The 17,099-nt window shown below is 62.5% G+C and overlaps 1 protein-coding gene across 1 annotated transcript; it reads right to left on the bottom strand.

The window, feature by feature from the left end:
- Nucleotides 1-514: 514 nt before the first annotated feature.
- USP43 (ubiquitin specific peptidase 43) lies at nt 515-15,644 on the bottom strand (the record flags this gene model as incomplete). The annotated part of the gene is made up of 15 exons (XM_080629262.1): nt 515-1,098; nt 1,181-1,294; nt 1,907-2,065; nt 2,559-2,904; nt 3,097-3,226; nt 3,325-3,402; nt 3,761-3,864; nt 4,712-4,823; nt 4,935-5,091; nt 5,774-5,897; nt 5,976-6,111; nt 6,420-6,512; nt 8,765-8,862; nt 12,589-12,729; nt 15,165-15,644. 15 exons carry the CDS (start codon nt 15,642-15,644, stop codon nt 515-517), a joined length of 2,856 nt encoding a protein of 951 aa, XP_080485388.1.
- Nucleotides 15,645-17,099: the final 1,455 nt, after the last annotated feature.

Here is a 17,099-nt window from a genome sequence, read left to right as displayed (position 1 = left end):
GGATGTCCCCAGGCCAGGAACACACAGCTGGGGACGCCCCGTTTTGGAATGTCCCTGGGTCGGGGTGGCATGAGTCAGCATGCCACCATTTGGGAGCCCCCAGGTCAGGATTCCCTGTTCGGGAGCTTCCAGTCCAGGACGGCCCCTGTTGGGGAACTGCTGGGCTGGGATACCCTGGTTTGGAATTCCCCCAAGGTCAGTAGCCCCTGGTTTGGGAGCCTCCAGCTCAGGATGCCCTTGGTTCAGGATGTCCCTGGTTTGGGAGCCCCAAATCAGGATGCCTTCATCTGGGAGGTTTGGGATGCTCCCTGTTTGGGAGGCCCTCCCATGGTTTGGGATGACCCATCTTAGGGATACCTGACTGTCTTGACTGGGATGCCCCCAGGTTGGGATGTTCCTGGCTCAGCATGACCCTTGTTTGGGATCCCCTGGCTCAGAAGCCCTTGTGTTGAGACACCCCCAGCTTGGGAGCCCCCATGGCAGGGGCCCCAGGGCGATGCCCACTTGCCATGGCTCAGAAGCTGGACTCGGGCACGGCCGGGCGCTGCAGGGAGCCCGTGAGCTGCTGTCCCCGCCGCAGCGTGGCCCCAGGGGGACCCCAGGCGGGCAGGGGCGGCCCCGCTGTGCCCCTGCCCAGCGAGGCCGAGCGCCGCAGGCCCCCCTCGCGGTGCAGGGTCAGGCTGGCCAAGCTCTGCGAGTGCACCAAGGCTGCCAGGCTGGGGGACAGCTGCGCGGGGGGGTCACCCGCATCCCCCTCTGCCCGCGGCAGCGCCCCCGTGCCCCTCCTGCTCTGGCTTCTGGGGGGCACACGCAGGGACCCCTCGGGACCGGCGCTGGCCGCTCGCCGCAGCACGGGCACGCGCAGGGGCTGGCGGGGGGCTCGGGGGGTGCCGGGCTGTGCCTGGTGGGTGCCCCCTGCGCCGAGCGGGAGCAGCGAGCGCTGCGTGCAGCGGGGCCGGCGCCCCGACTCCAGGTAGGCCACGAGCTCCCCCGGACCCCGGTCCTGGCACGCGGGGGACCGGCCACCCGCGGCAGGGAGCTGGGCGCTGAGGCTGCGGCGCTGGACGCCCCGCACAAAGGGCCTGGCCTCGAAGCCACCTGCAGCGACAGACACGAGTGAAGCGGGAGGATGCGGGAGCACCCCGGGGTGCTGGGGCGGGGAAGGGGTGCTCAGCATCACCTTTCTCCTGGGCAGCGGTGGCGTGGTGGGTGCCCGGCAGGGAGGGCTGGGCGGCTGCGGTGTCCCCTGTGCTGCTGGTCAGGCGGGACAGCCAGTGCTCTGCCAGCGGGGAGCCTGGGGGGAGCGGGAGCTGGGCTGGGCTGCAGGGTTCCGCTGGGCTCCCGCCCCGGGTGGCTGCTGCTGCAGCACCCAGGGGTGCTCAGCATTGGGGGAGCACAGGGCTGAGACCAGCCGTGCATGCATGTGCACATCTGTGTGTGTGCACGTGCTCATCTGTGTGGGCATGCATGCACGTCTATGTGTGCACAAGTGCACAGTGAATGTGAGCACTGTGTGGCTGCAGTCTGAAGCACATGGGGGGGATGTGCATAAGCAATGCTGCACATGCCAGCCGTGCTGCACGCCTGCATGTCCCCACCCTGCACATGTATGTGCACGTGTGCGCTGGGCTGCAGGAATCTGTGCATCTGTATCTGCTTACACACATGTGAAAGTGTGTGCACATGGGTGTGCACAACACTATATGCAGGTATGCACGTACACCTGGCTACACGCTGCATGTGCTGCTGTGCTGCTGTGTATGCATGTCCCTGCGCATGCAGCTGTGCAGAATGCACACACATTTGCCTCTGCTGCACACACATGTGCTGCGTTCTACGTTCACGTATGCGCACTCAGATGTGCCATGCGTGCCCAGGGCGGTGGCAGGGAGGTTGGAGAGCTCACCCCTGATGGAGCTGCCAGCAGACCATGTGGGCACAGCCTTGCGGCGCTGGTAGAAGAGGATATAGGCGCTGCGGGTGCTCACCTCGGCCTCCGGCACCCCCTCCACCCTGCTGTCGTCATAGCTGTACCACTGCCCATCCAGGGCGTTGCAGCAGTAGGCTGGGGGCAAGAGGTAAGGAGGGGACACAGGGGTGAGGGGTGCCATGGCCCTTGTATCCCCACAGTCCTAGGGTGCAGTGGGGAGTATAAGCCCCAACATGCGGACAGCCTGGTAATGCAGAATGCTGTTGTGAGGGAGCACGTCTCAGTGCCATGCGTGCCCTGGTATGGTTGAAAGGCCATTGTACATGTGCCCTGTGCCCCAGCTTGCCTATGCTGTGCCCCATGGCAACCCTCTGCAGAGCCCCCCCAAGCCCGTGCCATGGCCCATGCACACCCCTCTCCAGTCTCCCCCAAGCTCATGCAGTACCCCATGGCATATCCCCCTGCAGTGCCCCCAAGTCATAGCACGGCATGGTTTGCCCCCCAACCCCATGCCATACCCCACACATACCCCCCTGCCGTGCCCCCAAGCCTCACACCTTGCCCCATGACACCCCCCCGCAGCACCCCCCATGCAGGTTCTGCATCCCGCTCCCCCCGCGCCGCTCACCGGTGTAGTGCCCGCCCTGCAAGCTGCCGTGGTGGTTGCAGACCGCGTACAGGTCGTAGAGGGAGTCACGGGGGCAGCCTGGGGACAGGCGGGGGGGGCCCTGCCAGGCCCAGCGCCCCAACAGCTGCCCGCCAGCCTGGCCCCGCTGCGCCACGTGCGGGGCCATGTCGAGACCCCGCAGGGGGAACCTCACCAGCGTGGTGAGCTTGTGCCGGCGCTCAGCCACCTGGCGAAAGCGCTTGAGGTGGATGATGAGGATGTCGGGCAGCGTCCAAAGGCTCAGCTTCACCGTGCCCTGCTGGGGCACCTTGCAGTGCGGGCAGCGCCAGGCGTCATCCGGGGCCAGCTGGAGACACCACATGCCATGGTCACCTCCCTCCCCAGCAGCCCCAGCACCGCAAACCCTGACAGCCACCGTGCAGTGGGCAGAGCTTGCCCTCGGTGGGGCTCTGCCAGGTGCAGGCAGAGTGTGGGCAGGATGCTGGCAGTGTGCAGGAAGGGCGCCTGCTGCCTGTGTGGCTGGTGGGGTGCCCGGTACCTGCTCCTCCTTGGTGTAGAGCTGGAAGCACTCATCCAGCGTGCAGCTGTGCTGCTGCCCATGCGCTTGCTGCTGCAGCCCCACACTCTCCGTGTCCTGCACCACCTCCTCCTGGAGGTTGCCGAAAAGGCTGGGGAGGGGGGAGGCAGTGACATGACAGCAGAGGGGGGTCAGGGAGGGTGACCAAAGTGCTGGGATGCTCCATCCCTCTGGGTGCAAGGCACTCACCGCTCTTTGGTGCTCACATCCCACTCCACCGTCAGCTTCACATGGGGAGGGCCACCTGCCCCGCTCAGCTGCAGGGCTCTGGGGGTGAGGATGAGGTGAGATGCCCCCAGAACCCTTGTCCCTGTGGGGCCACCCCTTCGGCACCCCACAGTGGCAGACAGGGATGGCCACCACCTCCCCACATAACACCCGCAATGGAGACACAGGGACGGGGACCCAGTGCCTGGGGAGAAGGGTGGCCACCACTGCGGCCACCCCCGCTGACACTGTGGCCAGCCACAGGGACACCTTTGGCCATCCATGGTGACAACACAACCATGCAGAGGGACACTATGACTTCCCACAGGGACATCGTGACCAGCCATGGTGACACCACTGCACCCCTGGGGAGTGTGTGGATATCCTGGGAACAATCCTGTCCCTGCAGTGCCCTTACCTGTCGATGGCAGGGTGGCAGAGAGGGCGGGGGTCCTGTGGGGACAGGTAGGTGCAGGGGGCTGAGCCCCCGGCCAGACGGATGCGGAAGAGGGCTCCTGTGCCCTGCAAGGTAGAGGGGGCTGTGGGGCTGTAGGGAGGCAGAGCCCTCCTGCCCTCCAGCAGCAGCCGGGGGAGCCATGCTCCATGAAAGAAGACAAGAAAAGCCCCAGAAATGAGATTTGTTTGGTCCCTGTGGCTGGGCTGGCAGGGGACACCCACAGAGATGGGGATGCAGGGATGGGGGATGACCCATCCTGCTGGCCACGGTGTGGCTGGGGGTCAAAGGGCAGCACGGGGACACCAGTGCCCATAGGATGGTGGCACCAGGATGATGAGGAGGGTGGCTGGGCTGGCGCAGCTCTGCTGCGGGAGCTGGTTGGCACTGTGGCCACACACGGTGATGCTGTAGCCACCCATGGCAACACCACTGGCCACCTGCAGTGACAATGCGATCATCCACAGGGACACCAACAGCCACCGACAGGGACACTGTGGCCACCAATGGTGACATTGCCCACTGTGGTGACAACATGACCATGCACAAGAAGACTGCTGCCACCCGTGGTGACACTGTGGGCATCCTCTGTGATGCCTCTGCCTGTCTGCAGTGTGAATATGACCACCCGCAGGGACAGCATGGCCACCCACGGTGACCGTGAGCCACCAGCACCAACACTACAATCATCCCCAGGGCTAACACAACCCACAGTGACCCTGCAGCTGAGCACAGCTCCACCATGATCACCCACGGTGACACCACAGCCATTGATGGGGCCACCATGGCCATGTACGGCTGCACCAGGGCCACCCACTGCTCCACTACAGCTGCCCATGGAGACACCACGGCCACCCATGGCTCCATCCCTGCCATGGCTGCAGTGGCAGCGGGTGTCCCCTCCATCGCGCTCACCTGTGCCTGCACCTCTCCCCGCAGCAGGGCCCGCAGCTGGGCCAGGATGCTCTGCTGGAGCTGCTCCCAGGAGACACCCCTCTCCTCCCGCAGCAGCAGTGGTGGCCCAAACCTGGGGACAGTGGGGGGCACGCGGCTGAGGAGGGACACCCCCGTGCCCCATCCCGCCGGGGGAACAGTGGCAGCGCCGCGCAGGTGAGGCGCGGGCAGGGCAGGCAGGTACCTGGCGAGCTGGGGGCCGGTGCCCGCCGTGTTGCAGAGCAGCAGCAGGATGCGGCCGCCCGCCCCGCGGTGCAGACAGTCGGAGGAGCGGGCAGCAGCCGGTCCCCGGTGCGGCCCCTCGGGCTGTGCAGCCCCAGGGGAGGCGGGCAGGCTGCACCCTGCGGGCACAGCGCGTCCTGATGCAGCCCTGCCTCCTGCACCCCCACACCTCCCACCAATCACAGCTCAGGGGTCTTGGCCTTCTCCAATCATTGCAGAGCATGCCTGCTTCCAACCAGTCACTGGCAGGAGGGTAAGGGGGGACGGGGGGGGTAAACAAGACTCTCACCAACGACAGCAAAGCACCCCTGCTTCCAACCAATGAAACAAGGCTCCCACCAATCACAGTGGGACACACCTGCCTCCCACCAACCACACCATGAGTGCCAACACTCCCACCAACCACGGCAGAGAGGGCACAGCTCCCAACAACCACAACAGAGCACAACTGCCTCCCACCAATCATGGGGTGGAGGGAAAAGGCTTTCACCAATCACAGCAGAGCCCACCTGCCTCCCTCCAACCACAGCTAAAGATATGTTACCCACCAATCCCAGCAGAGACCACTTCCCCCAATCCCAGTGGAGCGTAACTGCCTCTGACCAATCACAGCAGACAGAACACCACTCCCCCACCAATCACGGCACACTCTGAGACACCAATCACAGAAAGGGGAACGACTGCCTTCCACCAATCCCAGGGATGCTCCTGCCTCCCCCAGCGCTGCCTGAGTCTCTCCCAACCAATCAGAGCGGCACGTGCAGACAGCCAGCAGCCAATCGAGGCGGGAAGCAGCGGTACCTGTGCGGTGGGCAGGGGGGGGCTGGAAGGCATAGAGTGGAGCCCCCTCCCCGGCAGCACCCAGCTCCTCTGCATCGCCCAAGGAGCGCAGGAGGCCCCGCGGGGACACCTCAGCCAGGATCACCTGCAGGCAGCACCGGCACCCTCAGCATCCCTGCGGGGGTCCTGTCCCCCACCCCGAGCCGTGCCCTCGCCCCGTTACCTGCTCTGGGGGGATGCATCCCTCCCTCGCCACCATCCTCCGCAGCTCAGCGACGGTGCCCAACAGGGGCACAGCCAGCCCCACGCGCACGAACCGCCGGCGCTCGCACTGCAGCACCAGGGTGACGTTGAGAGCCCTGCGGACACCGCGGGGTTGTGGGGGACACACCTCAGCCACCACACTGAGACTGCTCAGCACTGAGACTGCACCCGCGCTGCTCATGACCACACCGGGACCACCTCGCCCCGGTACAGTGGCTCTGACTCTGGGATAGCAAACACCCACTGGACACGGCTCCCGCAGTGGTGCTGTCACCCATCCCCAGTGCTCCCGCCACCTCCCTCAAATAAGCCAGTTACTCAGCTGGAGCTGACACCCCGGCAGCAGTGGTTGTGCCTCTTGCCGCACTGGTGAGCGCCTGGGGATGTGCAGGGCCAAGCTCACCTGGTCTGGCGCAGCGGGATGGGCAGGGAGATGCACAGGAAGGGGTCGAAGGTGTTGCTCTGCTTCAGGCAGTGAGGGCATGTCAGGGAGGACCTGTGAAACACAGCCAAGCTGCAACACCAGCACTGGCACTGGCATGGCACCCCTGGCATCCCCACCTACCCTGGGGCTGCAGCACCCCGCCATGGTACTTGCCTGCCCCATCCAACGGTCTGTTCACTCTGAAACCTAACAAGGCCATCCACAGTAATTGGTACTAGAGAAGCCAGAGTGAAATCCCAAGATACCCCACTTCCTATGCATGGCTGTGGCACCAGAACACCCTGTATTACACCCACGGTATTCCCAAGTTCTTCTCCATTCACCATCCAGTCTGTAATGGACCTTGACCCTGGCCTGGCAAAAACTGATGAGGTTTAGGTGGGCAAAAGTCCTCCAGCTCATCCAGGCCCCTCTGATGGTATCCCCTCCCTCTAGTGATCAACAGTGTCACTTACGTAGTGTCACCTGCCAATGCACTGAGGCTGCACCCAATCCCCCTTGTGTCACTGACAAAGGTACTGGTCCCATTATGGACCTCTGAGGGATACCAGACCTTACTGGGTTGTTCTACCACCAAGCCAGCGGCACTGACAGAGAACAACCAGGGCATGCCCTGCCCATGCCCTGCCTGCAGCTCTGCCTGACAACCCAAGACTGAGCCCTGACAGGTCGGCAGCCACCCTGCTTTCACCAGCAAACTGCTATCGGGGTGTAAAATCAGGTGTCCCAACAAAAGCCATCTCCTGGTGACTCTCCCCACCCTGGGGTGTTGATAACCAAGCAAATAGCTCAAAGCTTCATTAGGGCCAAGGTGAGGCAGGCAATGGGGTCTCCCAAGCAGGGAGTAGGAAATGCCCAGGAAAGGTGTGTAGCAGGGCTGGGGGCTGCCCATGTCCGTCTCCATGCCAGGAGGTGACACTGGACGTGGCTGACATCACCCTCTGTGCCCTCACTCCCAAAGACCAGGCATCCATACACGCACCGAAACATACTCCTGGGATGCCTGGCCTGGAACAACCCCCGGCACCTGAGGGCTGCGACAGGAGCAGGGAGCAGGCAGGACACTGCCGTGCACTGCCCCAGGGATTTGGGCTCCCACCATCCCTGAGTCTTTTCTGGTACTTACAGAAATGTTTGCTGGCATTGAAGTGGATTAAGAAATGTCCCAAATCCCTTCAACTGCTGTAATGCCTGCAGGGAAGCAGTTCCCAAACCTGGGGTTGGAAGGGCTGGGTGGATGGATGGATGGATGGATGGATGGATGGATGGATGGATGGAAGGATGGATGGATGGATGGATGGATGGATGGATGGATGGAAGGATGGATGGATGGATGGATGGATGGATGGATGGATGGATGGATGGATGGAAGGATGGATGGATGGATGGATGGATGGATGGATGGATGGATGGATGGATGGAAGGATGGATGGATGGATGGATGGATGGATGGATGGAAGGATGGATGGATGGATGGATGGATGGAAGGATGGAAGGATGGATGGATGGAAGGATGGATGGAAGGATGGATGGATGGATGGATGGATGGATGGATGGATGGATGGAAGGATGGATGGATGGATGGAAGGATGGATGGAAGGATGGATGGATGGATGGAAGGATAGGTGGATGGATGGAAGGATAGGTGGATGGATGGAAGGGTGGGTGGGTGAGTTGATGGATGGGTGGGTGGGTGGATGGATGGATGGGTGGGTGGATGGATGGGTGGAAGAATGGGTGGATGGATGGAAGGGCGGGTGGATGGATGGAAGGATGGATAGATGGAAGGATGAGTGGATGGATGGAAGGACGGGTGGATGGATGGAAGGATGGGTGGATGGATGGATGCATGGATGGATGCATGGATGGATGGATGGAGGGAGGGAGGAAGGGAGGGAGGGATGGATGGATGGAAGGATGGGTGGATGGATGGAAGGATGGATGGATGGATGGATGGATGGATGGATGGGTAGGTGGATGGATGGATGGATGGATGGGTAGATGGATGGATGGATGGATGGACGGATGAGTGGAAGAATGGGTGGATGGATGGAAGGGCGGGTGGATGGAAGGATGGGTGGATGGATGGAAGGATGGGTGGTTGGATGGAAGGATGGGTGGTTGGATGGATGGATGCATGCATGCATGGATGCATGGATGGATGCATGGAGCCTCTCTGCAGAGCTGAGCACTCCATGGCTCATCCCTTCCCTGTACACCTGCCTGCAAAGCCCCTCCAGTGCTGGCCGTGGCTGCAGAATGGTGAAGCCCTGGCCAGGCAGGATCTGGCCCTCACCACTCACCTGTACTGAGCTTGGAAGTGACTCTGCACAAAGCTCTGCCCATGGGGATGCTGGGCAGCCGGTGAGGAGCTGTCAGCACCACTCCTGTCCTCACCAGGCTGCAGAGGCAAGAGACAAGTAGGTGAGTGAGGTGCTGGGGTGACCTTTAGGGGTTGGGGACATGTGCCAGTGAACCAAACCCAGCTTTGGTGTCCCCATGGCTTGAGGATGGGCTGAAGGTGATGCTGAAGTGATGCCTGCCTGGAACCCGCACTGCTGTCCCTTCTATGCTCCCAGCATGCCTTCTCCTGGGGAAACTCTGGGGTACATCCCATCCACCAGCCAGCCAGGGGGGCACTGAGGGTTCACCCCCTGCCCCAGCACCTCCACCAGGAAAAAACTTGAGTGGGGAGGAAGTTGGCTCCCGCTAACAGCCCCTCCCAAGGAGCACTAGCACACAAGGACACACAGTCTCCCACAGCATCCTCATAGCTAAACTGAGGAAGTGTGGCCTGGATGATCAGGTAGTGAGGTGGACTGCGAACTGGCTGAAGGAGAGAAGCCAGAGAGTCGTAGTCTATGGGGCGGAGTCCAGTTGGAGGCCTGTATCTAGTGGAGTGCCTCAAGGGTCAGTACTGGGACCAGTATTATTTAATATATTCATCAATGATTTAGATGAGGGAATTGAGTGTACTGTCAGCAAGTTTGCTGATGACACTAAGCTGGGAGGAGTGGCTGACACGCCAGAAGGCTGTGCTGCCATCCAGCGGGACCTGGACAGGCTGGAGAGTTGGGCAGGGAGAAACTTGATGAAATATAACAAGGGAAAGTGTAGAGTCCTGCATCTGGGCAGGAACAACCCCAGGTTCCAATATAGGTTGGGGAACGACCTGTTAGAGAGTAGTGTAGGGGAGAGGGACCTGGGGGTCCTAGTGGATGGCAGGATGACCATGAGCCAACACTGTGCCCTTGTGGCCAAGAAGGCCAATGGCATCCTGGGGTGTATTAGAAGGGGGGTGGTCAGTAGGTCGAGAGAGGTCCTCCTTCCCCTCTACTCTGCCCTGGTGAGACCACATCTGGAATATTGTGTCCAGTTCTGGGCCCCTCAGTTCAAGAAGGACAGGGACCTGCTGGAGAGAGTCCAGCGCAGGGCGACAAAGATGATTAAGGGAGTGGAGCATCTCCCTTATGAGGAAAGGCTGAGGGAGCTGGGTCTCTATAGTTTGGAGAAGAGGAGACTGCGGGGGGGACCTTATTAGTGTATATAAATATATAAAGGGGGAGTGTCACGAGGATGGAGCCAGGCTCTTCTCAGTGGCAAACAATGATAGGACAAGGGGTAATGGGTATAAACTGGAACACAAGAGGTTCCACTTAAACTTGAGAAGAAACTTCTTCTCAGTGAGGGTGACGGAACACTGGAACAGGCTGCCCAGGGAGGTTGTGGAGTCTCCTTCTCTGGAGACATTCAAAACCCGCCTGGACACATTCCTATGTAACCTTATCTAGGTGTTCCTGCTCCGGCAGGGGGATTGGACTAGATGATCTTTTGAGGTCCCTTCCAATCTCTAACATACTGTGATACTGTGATACCAGGCAGGGCAGGCAGCCTCAGCAGTGAGGTGCCCACAGCACCCTGGCACCTACTGTGCTGGCAAAAGCATCCATGGGTGCTGGGAGCGGCTGAGAAGCTGGGGCGTGCATAGGTGAAATGCTGAGATGGGGCAGTGGGCAGGTGTCTGTGTGTCTGTCTGCATGTCCATGTGTCCGTGTGTGTGTCCATGTGTCTGCGTGTCTGTGTCTCTGTGCGTGTCCTTGTGTCCACAGAATCATAGAGTAGTCAGGGTTGGAAAGGACCTTAAGATCATCCAGTTCCAACCCCCCTGCCATGGCCATGTGCGTGTCTGTGTGCGAGAGGAGCCCTGGAGCGGGTGTGCATGTTCCTGCCCAGGCCTTCCCCCGGAGGCAAATGAGACCTGGAGCAAATTAACCACATGCAAATCCCCAGGGCCCCGGAGCCAACAACAGCCCCGGCTGATGCAGTGCCCCCCCAGGAATGGCCCCTGGCACGGCACCCGGCAAAGCACTCAGCATGGCACCCAGCACAGCGCACAGCACCCAGCACCCCAGGCTCAGGCACAAGACCCAGCCCAACACAGCACACAAGCCCAGAGAGAAACCATCTCTTCCATGGGTCAGATGCTGCCTCGGGGCAGGTGAGGAGCTGCGCAGGAGGAGCCCTCTCCATGCCCCCTGCTCGGTGCATGAGAAAACTGAGGCATGGGCTCTGCTCTCCCTGTCCTTAGCAGGGACTGACACGGAGGACAGTGCTGGCAGAGTTCTGCCACTCGCTCCTAGGGCCAGCACAGGATCCTTCTCTCTATCCCAAGGAAAGGCAAGAAACCAGGAAGGGAGGCAGCTGCCTTTGCTGAACTTGGGGGGATGGATCCTGCAGGCAAGATGTGCCCCAGGGACCTCAGGAAGAGCCAAGTCCTCTGCTCTGCTCCATAGGGAAGGGAGACGCTGGGATGCGACCATGTTACACAGCTAAACCTGCCTGGTTAGGTGACATCCCCCTGCCTGCATCCTGCCAGCCATCTCCCTGCCGCCATCCTGCCATCTTCCTGCCTGCATCCCATCATTTCGCTTTCCGCATCCTGCCATCTCCCTGCTCATTTGCTGCCCTGGGAACCACAGGAAGCCCCATCCCCACACAGAGGACAGGAGCCACCAACTTCACCCCCTGCTATGGCCATGCAGAGCTGGATGGCAGAAGAGCAGTTGCAGAAAGGAGCCTGGTTTGGGGTAAGATGGGGATGTTTTGTTGTTGTGGTAAGACTGAAAATCAATGAGGCATTTGGCTGGGAAGTGAATTTTCCTTGTGCCATCTGCTGGCACTGGGTCCTGCTGAGCCTGACATATCCTTATGGGTTGCTCAGGGCCAGGGTCCATCTGGCGGAGCAGGAGGAGATCTGGACAGTGTCTGTGCTACATGTGACCCTCAAAATCCCCCCCAAACCCAAAGGGATGCCTCCACCTCCAGCCCTCCCGGCAGCCAAGACAGGTACCCTGGGTATTGCCACAGCACCACCTGAAACACCAGCAGCCACAGCCACGGCATGCATTGGCATCTCCAGAGGCTCTGGAGATGGGCACCACATCTGAACTGTGCCACATGGGACAGAGCTGTGCCCACACAAGGCCGGAGGCCGGACCTGCACCCCTCGGCCACAGCCACAATGATGCCCCAAGCTGGGGACAGGGAGGATAAAGCTGCTCCCAGGACCACTGTGGCCAACTGGGACAGCCCAGTGCTGAGCCAAGCCACCGTGCAAACCCGGCTGCACAAATCCATCTGCTGCAACAGGCAGCGCCCTGGCAGGCAGGGAGCAGGCAGGGAGCAGGCAGAGCCAGGGCGACAGCATGAGTGCAGATGGATGGAAGAAGACTTAATTCTTCATTGTGCCAGCAGCAAAGCTGCGGACCACTGTAATTACAGCAGGGTTAGCTGGTGGTGGGGGACCTGGGAGGGGTGGATCTCCTCCTGATGGAGCAACCCCAAGAACCAGGGTGCACATCCAAACAGCATTGTCAGCTGGACGGGCTCCACGCTCTCCCAGCACCACAACCATCCCACCCAGCCCTGCAGCACCAGCATCCTGCCATCCCCCTGGCATCTTTGGCACTAGCCAAACCACATCACCTGCATCACCATCCCACTCTGGGGTGAGGGGGACACCTCCAGCCCTCTCCCTCCCAGGACATCCCAGCTTCCCTGGTCCCAGACCTGGCATGGACCACCTCTCCATGCCAGGGTGTGAGAACCCCCTGGCAGGGTCACCCACCTCCTCAGAGACACGGCTCTGTGGGGCCAGGGAGGCGGCGCCCAGGTCCTCGTGCATGCGGTCCAGCAGCCAGAGCAGGAACTCCAGGGCGTCGTGCTGCGCGTTGCCCCGAAACTGGGCGCTGTGCTTGGAGACGATGTTCTGCAAGAGACAGGCCAGGAGGGCGCTGAGCCCCGTGCGGTAACACCCCCCCCAAAATCCCACCCCTGCAACAGTGTCTGCCCTCATCCCCGGGGACAGCAGAGCAGGGAGGTCACTGGGAGAAGCAGCCAGAAGAACGGCTCCATGGCCCATCACTGTGGTGTGCCAGCTTTCAGCTGCCGGGATGCCCCCAGGAGGGGACAGGGCACACCCCAACAAAGCCCATATGGGCAAGTCCAGCCCATGGGACAAACCAGCATCACCTGCCCCATGTGCTCTGAAGGCATTAACTCAGTGTAACAGCCAGAGGAAGGCAATTCCCAGTGCTGGGATGCCCCTGCAGGCAGCAGCTCTCCCCCAGGCCCTGCCTGCACAGACTGCCCCATCACCAGCAGGCAGCTGCCTCCCCTGCCAGGCTCTGCCCCTCCACCCAAAGCCCCTCCAGCTTCCCCTGCCTGGTGCTGCCGTCTGCTCACCCCCTCTCATCCTTCCCCTAGCATTTTGGCTAATTTAGCATTAATTTTGCTGTTAGGCAGGAGGCACAATGTCCTTGCCTAATGGGAGGTACCCCCCTTGCCAGGGGTACATGGTGGGAAGAACAGGGCTGGGAATGCTATAGAATCACAGGCTGGTTTTGGTTGAAGGGACCTCAAAGCTCATCCAGTTCCAATCCCTTCCACAGGCAGGGACACCTTCCACTAGAGCAGGCTGCTCCAGGCCATGGGGCAAAGGATGCAGTGGGGCCGAGGCAGTGCCTGCGGAGGATATGCCCATCAGGTGCCATCAGGCCACCACACCAGTGCTGAAGCTGGCTCCCTCGCTGAGCCAGCCGAGGCCCCAGGGGTGCTTCGTGCCTGGGGTTCAGGTGGCCCTAGGGGGATGCACCACCAGCAGATGCCAGGGTGCCACGGGCACATGAGAGCTGTGGCAACAGCTCCCAGGGGAGCAGTGTGAGCCGGGGTGGGTCCCTGGCTCCAAACCGCAGGATGCACGGGACTGGTGGTGCAGGGAGCACCCTGAAAGGCAGAGCTGTGGATTCCCAGGGCCTCAGCTCCAAGCCTGGGATGGTGGTGGCTGCTCAGAGCCAGGAAAGTACAATTTTAGGAGCTCAGTCCCAAGACCAGAACTGGGAGGGAGAAACACGGAGCATCCCTGTGGATTTTAACCAGCTGATAGTAAAAGCCCAACCATCCCTCCTGGGACTCAGCCCTCCGGCATGGCCAGAAAACACCCTGAGCCAAGACCCCCTCCAGCCCACTCCCCCTTCACCCCGCCCTTAGCAGCACAAGCATCCCGGTACAAGCGGAGGGAGCAAGGTCACCGCGGGTGGGCTTAAAGCAAAATGAGTCACAGATCGCGCTCTGGTTTTTAAAATCTTCTTTAGGCAGATTTAAGGAAAACAAGGTGGAAATTCACAGAAGACGCAGATAACACCCAGATAGAGGAAATCCAAAGGGGAGGCTGGAAGTTTGAGGGGTTTTTTCGCTTTGTGCCTAAGGAATATGCGTGTTTGGGAACTGAGGGCATAGAAACGCTGCACCCAGCACTGCAAGAGCTCATTACTTTGCTACAAGAAACTGAAAAGCAACAAGCTCCCACGGGCAGGTCCCTTGGGAAAGGCCGGGCAGAGCAGCCGGTATCCCAGAGCCAGCCCGGCTGCAGGAAACCCCAGCCCGGGAAGGAGCTTGGCTTCCCGGTGGCTCCTCCGGGCACTTTGCAAGCAGCAGCAGCTGAATTGCAGCACCAGGTCCCTGCTGAGCTGTCACCGGTGGACACGTGTCCCTCAGCGTGGGGAGCCGCTGTGCCGGGTTCAAAGGACTGCCCTGTCCGTCCCCATGCTGGGCACAAGCCTGCACAACACTGGCACATACCCGGCAGGGACGTGATGCTCTCAGTGATGGGGCCTGAGGCCACCGAGTTAGGCTCCTGGGGCACCTTCCTGCCTTGCCCCACCACCACAGCCAGCACCCTGCTCGCCCTTACAGCTCTGAGGGGTGGGAGCTCACCAGGCCAAGGGAGCTCACAGCTGGAGTGAGGGCAGCCCAGGCGGAGGTGGGTGATGGCAGCGGGGCTGGGGACAGCCAATGGAGCAGCGCGAGGTCCATGAGGAAGATGAGGCAGGGGAGTGGGTGCTTTGAGCAGGGGATGCTGGCGGGTCCCGTGAGCTGGGGGTGCTGGCACGTGATGGGAGTGGGGGAATACAGGTGGGTGCCGCGGCTGAGAGGGTGCTGGAAGATGCTGATGGTGGCAGTGAGTCCTGTGAGCTGGGAGTGCGAGTGCGTGCTGCGGGCTAGAAGGGGCGCTCGTGGGTGCTGGCAGTGCCAGTGGGTGCCGAGAGTGGGGTGCTGCTGTCACGTCCTGTGAGCTGGGCTCCCGCCGGGGTGCGCAGGGCAAAGCCCGAGGCCGCGGAGACGGGCGCGCCGGCGGGGCCGTACCTTGAACTCGGCGGAGAGCTGCGGTGTATAGTCGCGGGTCCAGAGGGCGCGGACCAGGGCCGCCAGCCGGTGGGTCACCTCGGCGCGGGCCCCGCGGGCGCGGTAGCGGCCCAGCGCCAGGAGCTCGGCGAGCGGCGCCGTGTTGCTGAGGCACTGCACCACCGCGTTCATGAAGCACGTGTTGCCCAGGTTCCGCAGCCCCTGCGCGCCCGGCGGCCGCTCCCCACCGCCCACCGGGGCCGCCCCCCCGGGCCGCCGCCGCCGCCGCTCGCCCCCGTGGCCGCCCCCCCGGAACCCGCCCTCGTCATCCTCGGGCGCGGCTCGGCGCGGCCCGCGGCCCCCGGCCAGGCGCGCCCAGGTGCGGAGCAGCCGCCCCGCCAGGCTGCCCAGCGACCGCAGCCCGCGCCGCCGCCGCCCCGCCGGGCTCCCGCCGCCGCCCCTCCGCCGCCCGGTGCCGCTCCGCGCCGCTGCCGCATTCATGGTTCCGCGCGGCCGCCGCCCGCTCCCGGCCCCGCCGCGGCGCGCATGGCCCCGGGCAGGCGCTGACCGCCCCCCGCCGCCGGTGCCGGAGCCGGTGCGGGGCCGAAGGGGCCGGGCGCGAGGTTTTATATGGGGCGGCTCCTCCCCCGGGCTGGGTCTGCGAGAAGGGAGCCGGGAGGAGGAGGAGGAAGGGGGAGTTGCTGCTGCTGCTGCCGCTGGCGGCCCGGGCGGGCGAGCTCCGGTGTCCCCAGCGTACCCCGGTGTCCCCAGCACCACCAAGGGCTGTCCCGGGAGTCCCGGCCATGCCCCACCGGTGCCGCCCCGCTGCCCTCAGCATCACTGAGGGGGTCACAGCAGCACCGAGAGGTGGGTGCCCCAGTCCTGCCACCTCTAGAAGCTCTTCGCTGGGCCCCTCGGCCATGGTGGTCACCTTTGCACCCATCACCGAGGTCACCTCCACACAAACCCAGGGTTGAGGCTTTGGCTGCCTTCTGCCCACCCTGGACTGGGCGGCACCGCAGGCGGTGCTCGTCTGGCATCTGGGGAGGGACAGTGACACCTTCCCCCAGGAGCAAGGACCAGCGCCGGAGTCCTCCTTGTGTGGCCAGGGGGGTCCAGCATGGCTGAGGCCCCCAGGTCACTTCCCTGCCCTCTGCCTGTGCCACCACCACCAAAGCAAACCCACTGTGGTTTTTAGGTGGTTTCCAGCCTGATCAGGTCTGTCCCATGGCACCACGCCAGCACTGGGACAGGGACTGCAGCGGGTCCAGTTCAGTGTGACCCAGTGGCCGTGTGTTGCTCTTTATACAGCTGCGGGAGACTCAGCTCCTCCAGTCCCGTCTGCCCATGTGAGCATGGGACCTGCTGGCCTCTGCCAACAGCCCGACACCAACCCCGGCTCAGGTCTCCCAGCACCCCACATCACTGGGGTCACAGCCCCGAGCGGGGTGGGAGGCAGCAGCAATGCCCCATGAACCCATGAGCCCAGGCACGTCTGGTGCAGCTGCTGTCCTTAACCAGGGCCACGGGGCTGGGGAGCGACGCGGTGGGAAGGAGGTCCCTCTGCCAGGCAGGGGGCCACTGAGTGTCACCTCGCTGTGGGGCAGGGGGCTGCAGTGGCCCCAGTGCAGCCCAGTGGCTCTTCTGTCCCCGGGGTCAGTGCTGGGCCGTGGAGGGGGTTCCTGGTGGGTGCTGCGGGCTCTCTTCCATCCCTGCAGGTCTTGGCATCATCCAGCAACATCTCTGTGTGTCTCAAGGAGGGATCTGCAGTGCCAGGGAGCCTCCTCTCACCTTCCTTGCCCTGCAGAGGAGGGGGCACTGCCAGCAGCCTGGGCATGGCCATGTGCTGCAAACCCTGCCCTGGATGCTGCTGGAGATGAGGCAGCTTCAGAAGAGAAGGGGCTGAACAATGGAGGAAGGGCCAGGAGGTGCTGTCATGATCCCTCCTCCCATGGA

Source organism: Psittacula echo, assembly GCF_963264785.1.
Source record: "Psittacula echo genome assembly, chromosome: 14".
NCBI lineage: Eukaryota > Metazoa > Chordata > Aves > Psittaciformes > Psittacidae > Psittacula > Psittacula echo.
This window is presented reverse-complemented; position numbering and strand designations above follow the sequence as displayed.